The sequence below is a fragment of the Marmota monax genome, unplaced genomic scaffold (assembly GCF_021218885.2).
Source record: "Marmota monax isolate L192 unplaced genomic scaffold, Marmota_monax_Labrador192_F-V1.1 WCK01_AAM20220418_F8-fsc00237, whole genome shotgun sequence".
In the NCBI taxonomy this organism is placed as follows: Eukaryota; Metazoa; Chordata; class Mammalia; order Rodentia; family Sciuridae; genus Marmota; species Marmota monax.
This window is the reverse complement of record NW_026694627.1, coordinates 1,698,096-1,710,673: the sequence shown is the minus strand read 5'-3', so window position 1 is coordinate 1,710,673 and position 12,578 is coordinate 1,698,096. Positions and strand designations below refer to the sequence as shown.

The window sequence follows — 12,578 nt, the reverse complement described above, 5'->3', positions numbered from 1 at the left end:
CTCCTGGACCCCTTCTGATGGCATCAATCTATGATTCTGCACCCATAACTTCACCCAGTCATTCAACAAACATTTCCTGGGTATCCTGTGCCAGTTGCTGCCCCTTAAATAAGATCTGGCTCCTGCCACTGAGGATTCATAGTTTGGATGGGGTTACAACAAGAATAATAATAGCTACGACACTCACTGTGGGCCAAACCTTTTACAAATGTTAGTTCCCTTCATCTACCAACAACTGTAAGTGTATTACTAACCCCATTTTACAGATGAGAACAGGGAGGCTTAGCAGCTTCTAAACACTGTGTTGTGCTGTTGCCTGCCCTGTAAAGTGACAACCAAGGATTCAGGTGCATCTGTGGAAGGTGGAAAGGAAGAAGGTGAATCCTTATCTTGACGGATATTTCCAGGACATGAGCAGGACAGAGGAGCTGACTGGAAGTGGGGGTGAGGCAGGCTTCACCAGACACTTGGACAGCGCTGGGGTCAGCTAGGATTAGAAGTCCATGGAGATCAGGAGCAGGCAGGGTCTTTCTCCTTTGCAGGGGAGGGAGTGGGGGCACCTGAGGATTCCTGGCAGGTTCTCTGGAATCTATCTGTCCCCACACCCCCAAGCTGGAGATTGATCTGGCTTGGGGATAGGTAGTGTCCCAGCAGCCTGAGAAGTGGGTAGCCTTGGGAGGCAAGGGAAGGTCCAGAAAACTATGTGCCCCAGCAGAGAGTGGCCTGTGGTTCTCCCCCTCCTCAAGGTTCTCAGCTCCCATCTCCCAGCTGTCCCCAGTCCAGACAGAGGGAGGACAAAAGCTGATTATTCCACTGGGGGCTGTACGAGGCCCCATGAATGGGGTGTTGAAAACTCCGTGTCTGCGTCCAGATAGCTTTTCACCCTCTCCAGCTCTCCCCAACTATGCCAGGGTGGAGGGTTGTGAGCAAGGTGGAGACCTTCTTGGAGGGGCATCAAGTACCAACAGAACCAGCCTTCAGGGCACTTCCTCCTGCAGTGCCTATCAGGGTGGCTGGGAGGCAGCTGGGTGTTCCTCTCCCCCAGCCCCCCAGCCCATGGAGGCCCTGCCCTGCCAACTTGGTCCCCAGCTATCTTTTGCGTCTGTCCTCTCTCTCTGTCCTTCATTATCTGGAGCCCTGAGAACCTGCATCAGCCTCTGAGCAAGTCTCCATCTGTCCCCAACCCGACCCACCAGTTCATCATTGGCATACCTGGTGTCACACTCAGCTAAAGTCTGCCAGAAAAGGCGATGTGAAGGTGGGGGGGCTTCTAGGACACCGATGACGCAGAGTGAGCGTTCACTGAATCCCACACACAGGATTTATGCTTTTTTTGGGGGGGATTGTTTTGGTTTTATACCTCAATCCAAAAATCTAAAAAAGTCTTAGGGTTGGAAGTGTAGCTCAATTGGCAGGATGCCCTGGGTCCCATCCTTAGCACTGAAAAAACAATCTTCAGAAGGCAGAGTGTTCCAAATGGCAGTAACTCCCTCAGACCTTCCTCCACCTTTTTTTTTGGTACTGGGGTCTGAACCCAGGGCACTTTACCACTGACCCACATCCCCAACCCTTTTAAATTTTTTTCCCCACATTTTTAAAAAAAATATTTTAAAATATTCTTCAAGTTGTAGATGGACACAAAATGTTTATTTCATTTGTTTATTTTTATGTGGTGCCATGGAACCCACTGCCTAACTCATTCTAGGCAAAAAATGCTCTACCGCTGAGCCACAACACCGGCCCCCCTTGTTAAATTTTATTTTGAGATAGGGCCTTGCTAAGTTGCCCAGGCTGGCTTTGAACTTGCAATCCTCCCGCCGCAGCCTTCTGAGTCCCTGGGATTACATGGGAACTGATTTCCTTAATTGTTTTTTTTTTCTTTGAATTGACTCATTTCTTTGGATTTAAATCCATCTTAAAGGGAAACTTTATATTGTTCCAAAAAAATGGAAAATCACGGTCCTTTATCATAAATAGAAGGCACTGTAATTTAAAAAAAGGCAACCAATAAAAATCAAACAATAAGCGAATATCTATATTCCCCTAGGTTAGGGCAGTTAATGGAATGCCTGCCATCTGGGACACTGCCCTGGGGAATGCACAGCCCTGGGGGATGAGCTCTGAGCCATCTGGCTGTCTGCGTGGGCCCTGCCAACCCTTCCAACCTCACTCCCATTCCCTGCCTTCTTTGAACATCCCCGGCTCCAGCCAAACCTAACTCCTCATTAGTTTCTGTCCCTACTTCCAACAGTCATCTCCCAGCTGCTGCCCCTGCCCCTGCCCCTGCCTGCAGCAGGAATGTCAAACCCCAGTGGAATGCCATTTCCTTCTGAAGTTGTCCCTTCCAGCTGGAAGGAAACACTGGGAATCTTGAATTCCAGATGTTCCAGCTATGACTTCTAGCCCCTTGATGGGACTATCTGAAGGGCCATCCGCTGGCTGGAGGTACATGGAAGCAGAGATGCCGGCTGGTTCCCAGCCCAATGAGAAGAGCTGGGGGTGGAGGCCTGGAGATGGGGGCGTGACCCCTTCACCCCTCCCCCCAGCCCTGTCCCTCCTCCTCCTCCTGCCACTGGGTGAGTGTTCCCAGCCAGCCCCTGCTATTTCTTCCTGGCTCTCGGTTTTCTCCACTGTCCTGCATGGCTGTCTGGTAGCCATCTCAATATTTGCTGGAGGGCCTTGAACCCCCACTGAAGTTGACCTGTCTGTTAAATCCTACAAGACTCATACATTGTCCTAATGAGAGAGTGAGTTAGTCCCATGAGACACTAAGCACATAAGTGACAGCCGAAGTAGAAGGATTCCATAGGTTAACCTTTTGGGGGAAAATCATAAGGAATCTCCACTGCAGTTTACATGATTAAGGAGGGGGTGCTGAACATCTTCTAATTCACCCTGAGCAGGGAGCCCTGGGGACCCAGGTATGAGACAGGCATGTCCATATTACCAAGCAGAAGGCACTGGAAGAGGCATATACACAGTACCCAGGAATCAGGGGAGATTGCTCGTCTAGCCCAGGGACACCGGGAGGCTTCCACAATAGCTCCAGGCTGGGTCCTGAAGGATCTTCAGGGCTGTAATTAGTAGGGTTGGCCAGAGGGTTCAAGACCTGGAGACAAGATTGATGGAAGATTAAAGCTGGGCCTAGTGGCCCACACCTGCTATCTCAGGAGGCTGAGGTAGGAGGGTTACAAATTCAAGGACAGCCTCAGCAACTTAGTGAGACCCTATTTTAAAATAGAATATAAAAAGAACTAGGGATGTAGGTTGGTGATAGAGGGCCCCTGGGTTCAATTCCTAGCACCACCACCTCAAAGGAAAAAGAAAAAAAAAAAAGTTGAGGTTGGTCAGAAGGCCCTAAAAGTCATTGTAAACAGAACTCAGGGCTAGGACTCCTGTAGGGATTTAGCAGTAGAGTGAGACTGGAAGCTTCCAGCAGATCTTTCTGGAGTGGTCCAGGGACCACTGGGAAAAGGTAAGGCAGGGAGGCTGATCTAGACAGTTCCAGAGAGAGGTGACAGGACTTTGGAAAAGCTGGAGACCGGGAGGAGTTGGGTGGTGACCATGGGGAGGGAAAGCTGTGTTGCTCAGACCAGGCAGCCAGAGGCTGGGCAGAGGGGCCCAAGCTATCCCCTGCTCTGTTTCAGCCAGCGCCCTCCAGGCCACTCCAAGGACTTTCTCAGGTAGGTGCCCTGCCCTACCCTTACCTGCCCTCAGGTACTCTGCACTCAGAGGACCTCAGGGAGGAATGACTAACCAGCCCTCCGTGACTCTAGATGCCCCCACGTGCAAGGCACTGCCTCAGACTCTCCATTTCACAGAAGGGACAGATCCCAAGACGTCCATGGCTTACGGCAAAGTGGGCATCCTGCAGATTGGGCCCAGTGATCCCCCTGGTGCCAGCTCAACCCTCTTCACAGAGCTGAGGCTGGTGGGGGGCCCGAGCCGCTGCCGGGGGCGCCTGGAGGTCCTGCACAGTGGCTCCTGGGGCAGTGTCTGTGACGATGACTGGGACGTGGTGGATGCCAATGTGGTGTGTCGTCAGCTGGGCTGTGGCCTGGCGCTGCCTGTGCCGCGGCCCCTTGCTTTTGGCCAGGGCCGGGGGCCCATCCTGCTGGACAACGTGGAGTGCCATGGGCAGGAGACCATGCTGAGCGAGTGTGGCAGCCGGGGCTGGGGCGTGCACAACTGCTTTCACTATGAGGACGTTGCTGTCCTGTGCGATGGTGAGCTGAGGCCCCGGATGGGGAGGGTGGCCAACTATGGCAGGCAGAGGGCTGTATGCAGTTCTGAGGTGGGACCTGAAAATGTGCATAAGTTCCCCAGGAATGTGAACTGCTTTAAGAAGGATGCATTCCTGGGTGCAATGACTCAAGCCTGTAATCCCAATGACTCTGGCTGAGGCAGGAGGATTGCAAGTTTGAGGCCAGCCTGGGCAACTTAGTGAGATCCCATCTCAAAATAAAAAGGGCTGAGGGGACGGTGTAGTCCAGTGATACAGCAGCCCTGGGTTCAATCCTCAGCACTGCGGAAAAGAAAAAGAAAAAACTGAAGAAGTAAGAAGTTTGGTAGCTTCTCCTCCTCTCAATCTCAGGGTGATTCTCTTTGACCCTTTGTGCACCCAGAAGCCCCAGAGGCAGCACCTTAGGAATCCACGTCTTTGCCCTGTCATTCATTCTGTGGATGGGAAGATGTAGCACAGAAAAATTCGGGTATCCTCCCTTCCTCCTGCTTCCTCCCCAGAATTCTTGCTGACACAGTCCCCAACAAGGAAGATGCTAAGCAGTAGAGCGCCCCCTACAACTCCTCAGAATGGGAAAGGTAAGTAAGGGTGATGTGGGGGACCCCCCTAGGCCTTAGGAGTCGCCCACACTCTACCCTAAGCAGGGGAAGAGGGGGATTGCAAACCGAAGGCTGGAGAAGGTGAGCAGGAGGGAACTGGGGGTGGGAGCAGATTAGTGGAGGGGGGGCACAAAAATGAGGAACAAGAAAAGGAAAAGGGCAGCCTGCGATCCGATCCCAGCAATGGGAGGCTGAGGCAGGAAGATGCAAGTTCAAGGCCAACCTGGGTACTCAGCAAGAGTACAAAATTTAAAAAGGGCTAGGGATGTAGTTCAGGGATAGAGCGCTTGCCTAGCAGGCGCCCTCCTCAGTACTGCAAAAAATAAAAAAGGGAAAGGGCCCCCAAAGAAGGACAGTTAAGGAAGTCCAGAGGAGGAAGAGGGTTCCCTCAATCAGGAGGCCAGGAGGGCTTCATGGAGGAAGAGTTGTTGGGCTGCACTTTGAAAGGGGAGGTTTTCTTCAGGTGGTAGTAAAGGCAAAGCTCTGCGCTCTAGTCCTCCAGGAGAGCAGAGAAAAGGGACCAGAGGGCTGGTTTTAGGCAGGAATGACCCAACCAAGGTTGGCTGCCCTGTGACCCCACAAGCCGCCCCATCTGGACTGTGAGGAGGCAATGCCCTGGAGGTGGGTGGGCGGGCAGCTCCGCCTGGGTTGTGGGTCCTGGGGCACGGAAGGGTGCGTCCAGGCTTGGCGCACGTGTGTGAATGGGGAGGCAGAGCAGGTGGGAGATGTTCCCTGCCCCCAGCCCGCTCCCCTCACCAGGTGAGGGCAGCGTGCGCCTGGTGGGGGGCGCGGGCCCTTGTCAGGGCCGAGTGGAGATCCTGCACGGCGGCCTGTGGGGCACGGTGTGTGACGATGACTGGGGGCTGCCGGACGCCGCTGTGGTCTGCCGCCAGCTAGGCTGCGGGGCGGCCTTGGCCGCCACCACCAACGCCTTCTTCGGCTTTGGCACGGGGCACATCCTGCTGGACAACGTGCACTGTGAAGGCGGCGAACCCCGCCTGGCAGCTTGCCTGAGCCTGGGCTGGGGCGTGCACAACTGTGGTCACCATGAAGACGCGGGCGCGCTCTGCGCAGGTGCAGGCTCTGGGGCGGGCCCTGGAGGGGAGGGCAAGGTAGAGATGGGCTGAGGCCTGGGCGGGGGAGGAGCGAACATTGGCTACCTTAGCGGTTCCAAGAGCTCTCCTGGAGGGCTTGGAAGTGACTTCTCTCAGTCCTGCTCCAGAAGGCGCCTCAGAATATCCCGTTACTATTTAGGGAACACTCCACAGCTGTGTAACAATACTGCAGTACTGCTCCACTAATAATGCCTCCAGAACTTTCTAGCAATTTCCAAGAACTCTTAGTGGAATACTGAGGCTGAGGCAGTAGGATGGTAAGTTCAAAGCTAGCCTCAGCAACTTAGGGAGACCCTGCCTCAAAATATAAAAAAGGATGGGGTTGTTGCTCAGTGGTTAAGCGCCCCTGGGTTCAATCCCTGATTTAAAAAAAAAAAAAAAGGGCTGGGGATGTGGCTCAAGAGGTAGCGCGCTCGCCTGGCATGCATGCGGCCCGGGTTCCATCCTCAGCACCACATACAAACAAAGATGTTGTGTCCGCCGAAAACTAAAAAATAAATATTAAAAAATTCTCTCTCTCTCTAAAAAAAAAAAAAAAAAAAAAGAATTGTGAATGGCCCTCCCTAGTGGGCAAGGCTTTCTCTCTAGTCTTGGACACATTAGGCTTCTGAGAACATAGGACACTGGAAGGAACTGAAAGCATGGTCCTGCAAGCCCTGAATACACTGTAAAGGCTAGCCCAAGTCAATCACTACTGTCAAAAGTGGGGCCTTCTTAGATCCCAGCTAGGGCTGAGCCCCTGTCCAAGGAAGTAAAATCTGGTGTCATTTCTAAGAGACCCTCCTCTCCTCTCCTGAGAGCCCATGGCTCACCTGAACCTCAGCCTCTGATCCTGCTCTCTTTTCTCCTGCTCTAGTCCTGGGTCCCACAACTCTCACAGCACTGCCACCCTTGGCCACAAGAGCAGATGGGGCCTGGCACACTGAGCCATCAGGTATAAAGCCCACCCTCCAGGCTGAAACCGTAGGCTCAAGGTGGGTGGGGCTGCGCACTGGGAATGCTGTTTTGGATTCACAGGAATGGGTCCATTACTCACAGGCCAGGGCTTTTGGCCAGATGGTAAGGGTGGGTGAGAGAACCATGAGCAGATGGAACAAGGATGAAACCCGGAGCCCTGAAAAGTTCGGCGGGGTGGGAGGCGGTGGTAAGATTTCTCCAAAGAACTTAAGTAAAATTTGGGGCTGCTGCTGAGTTTGGGAAATCAGAGACTTGGTGAGGGAGTTAACCTAAAGGATTAATCAAGGTTAAAAGTGAGGTTGGAGGGCTGGGGCTGTAACTCAGTGGTAGAGCGCTTGCCTAGCACGGGTGAGGTGCTAGGTGATCCTCAGAACCATATACAAACAAACCAATGTTAAAATCTTTTTTTTTTTTTTTTAAGTGAGGTTGGAACTGGGGCTGGAGCTGTTACTGGGATTAAAATTAGGTTAACGTCTAGAATTAAGATTCTACATTATACACCATACATGGTGACTCTGAGACTAGGACTGAATGTGAGGTGCGGTGTGGCAGTTGGGGTCCCCCCGCCTGCTGCAGGACAGACCTCCTAGTGCCCTTTAAACGCTGTCTCCGCAGGTACCAGAGTTGGTGCCCAGTCTTCTGGGGCGTCGGCTCTGTCCACCACACCCACCTGGGCTGCGGGGAAGAAAAGTAAGTGGCCGAGCAGGTGTCCCGTGGGGGGTGGGAGAGGATGGGGCCGGGGCTCTGCCAGGGAGCCGGCCGCCCCAGCCCAGCCCCCTCTGGCCGCGGGCCTGTGCGCCCTGCAGGCGGGCGGCTGCGGCTGGTGGGCGGCCCGGGCCCGTGCCGTGGCCGCGTGGAGGTGCTGTACGCCGGGGGTTGGGGCACCGTGTGCGACGATGACTGGGACTTCGCGGACGCGCGCGTGGCTTGCCGCGAGGCGGGCTGCGGACCTGCGCTGGGCGCTACGGGTCTCGGTCACTTCGGCTACGGCCGCGGCCCGGTGTTGCTGGACAATGTGGGCTGTGTGGGTACCGAAGCCCGCCTGAGCGACTGCTTCCACCTGGGCTGGGGGCAGCACAACTGCGGTCACCACGAGGACGCGGGCGCTCTCTGCGCAGGTGAGACCGCGGCTGGACCGCGCGGAGGCGCCCTCTGCGGTGCGGACGGGGCCCACGTACGCACGCAAGGCAGAGAGGGTGGGGCCTCGCGTACACGCACTGCGCGCTTGGGCAGGGCCTGAGAGGGATGGGCGGGGACGCGCGTGAGGCCTCTCTGCGGCACTGCCGCGGGAGCACTCCGCCGGGACTAGCGGCCAGCCTGCTGTTGCGCTCTGCGGCTGCGCGGAAGGGGCGGGGCCGGAAGGGCGCGGCCTCCGCAGTGCGAGGGCAGGGCGGGGCCTGGGAGCTCGCCCTAGGTTTGGACCTCTTTGGAGTCTGAGTCATAGTCCAGCAAACTCTAGTAAGAGAGGTGGGAAACAAGGGAGAGTCTATCAGCCTTCCCAGAAGTCGCCAACGGGAGGAGGCAGTAGAAATGGGACGTTGAAAAATGCTTCTGTTCATCGATTGCTGTGGAAATCAATATCTTCACCCTCATTTAGTGCCCAGGCCTGATGGGGCGTCCTCTCCCTCTTCAAAGTCCTGGCCGCAAAGCGTTCTGCCTCGGGCCCCAGGGTCAAATTAGTACAAAGGACAGGGAGAAGTTTTTTAGTATCCTGTTAAGTCCTTTCTGTCCCCAGAACAGATTTCTCTGGGAATGGAGCATGTTCCCCAACGTGACAGCCATCTCTTTTTTCTCTTCTTGCTGAGCCAGGCCCAGAGGAAGTGGGACTGCAGGTCCAGCAGGACGGCTCTGAGACCACTCGGGTGCCCACTCCTCGACCCAGGGATGGTAGGTGCCCACAGCCAGCTGGAAGTGAGGTGGGAGCATCAGAAAAGATGGATTAGGTTGAGGGAAGTCACAGCCTGAGTTATAGCAGCTCAACAGATTTGCACCAGATGTTGGAACACTTGTTTTTTTGTGTGTGTGTGCTGGTCTCAGTCCTAATTAATAGGGGTATGGTGTCCAGAAAGGAGGAGATGAACTTCCAACTAGAGCAATCTAGAGGTTTCTAGAGTTAGGGTTAAAGGCAAAGAGTGGGGATCCTGTCCTGAGGGGAGTAATGAAGTAATTCCAAATTTAGTTCAGGAAGTGGGGTAGAGACTCCAGTGACCTTCAAGGGACACAATAGGACATGATCACAATCCCCAGATGGCTGGCCTGGCGTTGAAGTACTGGGATTATGAGCAAAGGCCTCGAGAGACAGCTGACAGAAGCACTCAGCACGTTTGATCTCTTTTTCTCAGGCCTGTCTCTGGGTCTGGCACACTGCTCATCCTGAATCAGTCTCACTTGTCTGTCTTCATGGGGTTTCCTGGGCAGTGCTGTGTCTCAAACCCTGCCTTAGCCTCTTCACCCCCTACTTGGCCTAGCTTGGAGGTGGCCTGGCATAGGCCAGCCCCCTTACCCCCAGGCCTTGTTCCCCCACAGGACACCTACGTCTGGTCAGTGGAGCCCACAGATGTGAGGGGCGTGTAGAGCTCTTCCTAGGGCAACGGTGGGGCACAGTTTGTGATGATGCCTGGGACCTGCGGGCAGCTGGTGTCCTGTGCCGTCAGCTGGGCTGTGGCCCAGCTCTGGCAGCCCTTGGTGAGGCCCACTTTGGCCAAGGTGGAGGCCCCATCCTTCTGGACAACGTCAAGTGCCGTGGGGATGAGAGCACCCTACTGCTCTGCTCTCACATTCGCTGGGATGCCCACAACTGTGACCACAGTGAGGATGCCAGTGTCCTGTGCCGGCCCTTGTGACCAGCTGGCTCGACAGATCACCTCTTCTTCCGGAAGCCTACTGTAACCTGTCTCTCTTCCTCCAGGAAGCCTTCCTCCAGTGACTTCTGCAGTTCTCCCTGCCCCTCCCTCCCCTGCTTGGGAGAAAGTCTGCCCAGAGGGGAAGTCCTGCCTAGGGGAACCTGGCTCTGTCCCCATCAACTTCTTGGGTGACCTCGATCTGTCATCAACTATTGCAGTCCAGTGCAGTGAACACATCCATGTTTTGTTTAGCCAAAACAGAAAATGGCAGGGGTGGGATTGGGGACTCTAGAGTCTTCTCTTCATGGGAACTCCTATTACAGTACTATTGACCCTGCCTCCTTCTACCTGGATCCAGAAGGCTCAGGGTTCCTCTGTAAATGGGATGCCTTCCCTTCCCTTCCCTGACCTATCTGGGGATCCCTAAGCAGGGGAGCCAGGAGGCACATGCAGCTCTTTCCTTAGACTCCCAGGGGCTGCAGAAAAACCTGGGTCATTGCCTGACCTTCTCCATGAAGGCCTGGATTTAGATGGTGCTCGGCTGGACAAGGGGGCTGGAGGGGCCAAAGCAGGGACAGTGGCTCCTCCCTGCAGCTGGAACCAGCAGCTCTGATTTATGCTGCCCCCGCCACAGCCTCCACTTTGCAGTAGCAAAGAAGCCTGGGGGCCTGTAGCCACCAGTTCATAGGTGCCAACTCAATAAAGCATTGTCTCCCTGACTTTTAACTGAGGTCATTGTTTGAACAGCAGTGCATTATCCGTGGCAACAGAAGATTCCAGGCAGGACTGACTCTCTGGAGGAATCTGGCCTGAGGATGGAAGGCAGTGGCCCAAGAGCATCATCCCTGAGAGCTGGAATCTTGGAAATGCTGACTCACCGTGGCAGGCCTCCAAGGTCCCTAGAGAATACCCTGGCCCTTGGACTGTCTCCTCTTTCCTTTTACATATACAGAAATCTAGAACCCGCTAAAGGAAGGGGTTTGCTCAAGGTCACAGAGCAAGGTGAAGGAGTCACTAGAGAAGAAAAAATGATTAAAGGGAGTGGGAAGGGAGATAGGAAACAAAGCAATGTGGAGATCCTGCTTGAGCCTCTCTTGGCCTCAGGCTATGTGACTTGCCTGTGTCTACAGTCCAGTGTCAAGCCCCCACCCTTCAGGTCCAGCCTGCTTGTCTTTTTTTTTGTTGTTGTTTTTGGTACTGGGGATTGAACCCAGAGGTGTTTTACCAGGGAGCCATATCCCCAACCCTTTTTATTTATTTATTTATTTATTTATTTATATTTTATTTATTTTTTTATTTCTCGGCGGACACAACATCTTTGTTTGTATGTGGTGCTGAGGATCGAACCCGGGCCGCACGCATGCCAGGCGAGCGCGCTACCGCTTGAGCCACATCCCCAGCCCCAGCCCCAGCCCCAACCCTTTTTAATTTTCACTTTGAGTTTTCGGCAGACACAACATCTTTGTTTGTATGTGGTGCTGAGGATCGAACCCGGGACGCACGCATGCCAGGCGAGCGCACTACTGCTTGAGCCACATCCCCAGTCCTTAATTTTCACTTTGAGACAGGGTCTCACTAAGTTGCTTAGGGCCTTGCTAAATTGCTGAGGCTAGCCTTGAACTTGTGATCCTCCTTCCTCAGCCTCCCGAGTTGCTGGGATTAGAGTTGCTCAGATTGGAGGCATGTGCCAGAGGTGGTGCCTAGCAAGCCTGCAAGGCTTTGTATTAGTTTTTTTCTTACTGCTATAACATGGCCACCAATGTCCTTCCTTGAAATAATACAGATTTACCATCTTTTTTTTTTTTTTTTAATGTGGTGCTGTGGTTTGACCCCAGGGCCTTTGTGCATGTGGGGCAAACACTCTACCACGCAGTTGAGCTATATCCCCATCCTCAAATTTACTATCTTAACAGTTCTTGAGGTCATAAGTTTGAAATGGACATCCCTGGATAAAATTCAAGGTGTCCACAGGGTGATGGTCTTTCGGAGGTTCTAGGGGTGAATCTGCCTCTGCTTCCTTACCTCTTCTAGCTTCTAGCTTCTAGAAGCTGCTCATCTGCTCATGACCTTCTATCCAGGAATCACACCATCTGACCTCTAGGCCTTTTTTTTTTTAGTGTTGGAAATTGAGCTCAGGGCGCTTGACCTCTGAGTTAATTCCCTAGCCCTTTTTGATTTTTCAGAAATCTGAGATAGGAACATGCTAAGTTGCTGAGGCTGGCCTCAAACTTGCAATCCTCCTGCCTCAATCTCCTGAGTTGCTGGGATTACAGGCCTGTGTCACTGCACCTGATTTGATCTTTACTTCTGACAGCTCATCTTTTTTTTTTTTTTAATATTTATTTTTTAGTTTTCGGCGGACACAACATCCTTGTTTTGTATGTGGTGCTGAGGATCGAACCCGGGCCGCACGCATGCCAGGAGAGCGCACTACCGCTTGAGCCACATCCCCAGCCCCATGACAGCTCATCTTTGACTCTTTGCTTTCCTCTTTCATCTTTTAAGGCCTTCTGTGATTATGTTAGGTCTGCCTAAATAATCCAGTATCATCTCCCTATCTCAAGATCCTTGATTTAATCAAACACGCAAAGTAACATAGTCACAGGTTCCAGGGATTAGGATGCGGATGTCCTTGGGAACCTTATTCTGTCTCCCACAGGCTCTAAACCTGAGTCCTGGCTCCCATCTAAGGAGTAAGGTGAACAATCTGACTCTCAATTCCCTCAGCTTCTGGCAGGAATGACTTTGCCTCATTTGTTAAAGAGCTCCCTGAGACCTGCTGTGTCATTGGAGGGACAAGGGCTACAGGAATGAAAGATAG

At 53.4% G+C, this 12,578-nt stretch overlaps 1 protein-coding gene across 1 annotated transcript; it reads left to right on the top strand.

The window, feature by feature from the left end:
* The first annotated feature begins 2,342 nt into the window (after positions 1-2,342).
* Positions 2,343-10,476, top strand: Ssc4d (scavenger receptor cysteine rich family member with 4 domains). Its single transcript, XM_058572229.1, has 9 exons — positions 2,343-2,576; positions 3,648-4,226; positions 4,744-4,821; positions 5,602-5,916; positions 6,814-6,891; positions 7,530-7,604; positions 7,721-8,032; positions 8,724-8,801; positions 9,441-10,476. The coding sequence occupies exons 1-9, from the start codon at positions 2,393-2,395 to the stop codon at positions 9,755-9,757; spliced, it is 2,016 nt and encodes a 671-aa protein (XP_058428212.1). The 5' UTR covers positions 2,343-2,392; the 3' UTR covers positions 9,758-10,476.
* Positions 10,477-12,578: the final 2,102 nt, after the last annotated feature.

Coding starts and splice junctions, on each gene's coding strand:
- Ssc4d (XM_058572229.1), top strand. CDS start 2,393: ATGACTTCTAGCCCCTTGATGGGACTATCTGAAGGGCCATCCGCTGGC. Junction 4,822..5,601: donor AACTCCTCAGAATGGGAAAG/GTAAGTAAGGGT, acceptor TCCCCTCACCAG/GTGAGGGCAGCGTGCGCCTG. Junction 5,917..6,813: donor CGCGGGCGCGCTCTGCGCAG/GTGCAGGCTCTG, acceptor CTCCTGCTCTAG/TCCTGGGTCCCACAACTCTC.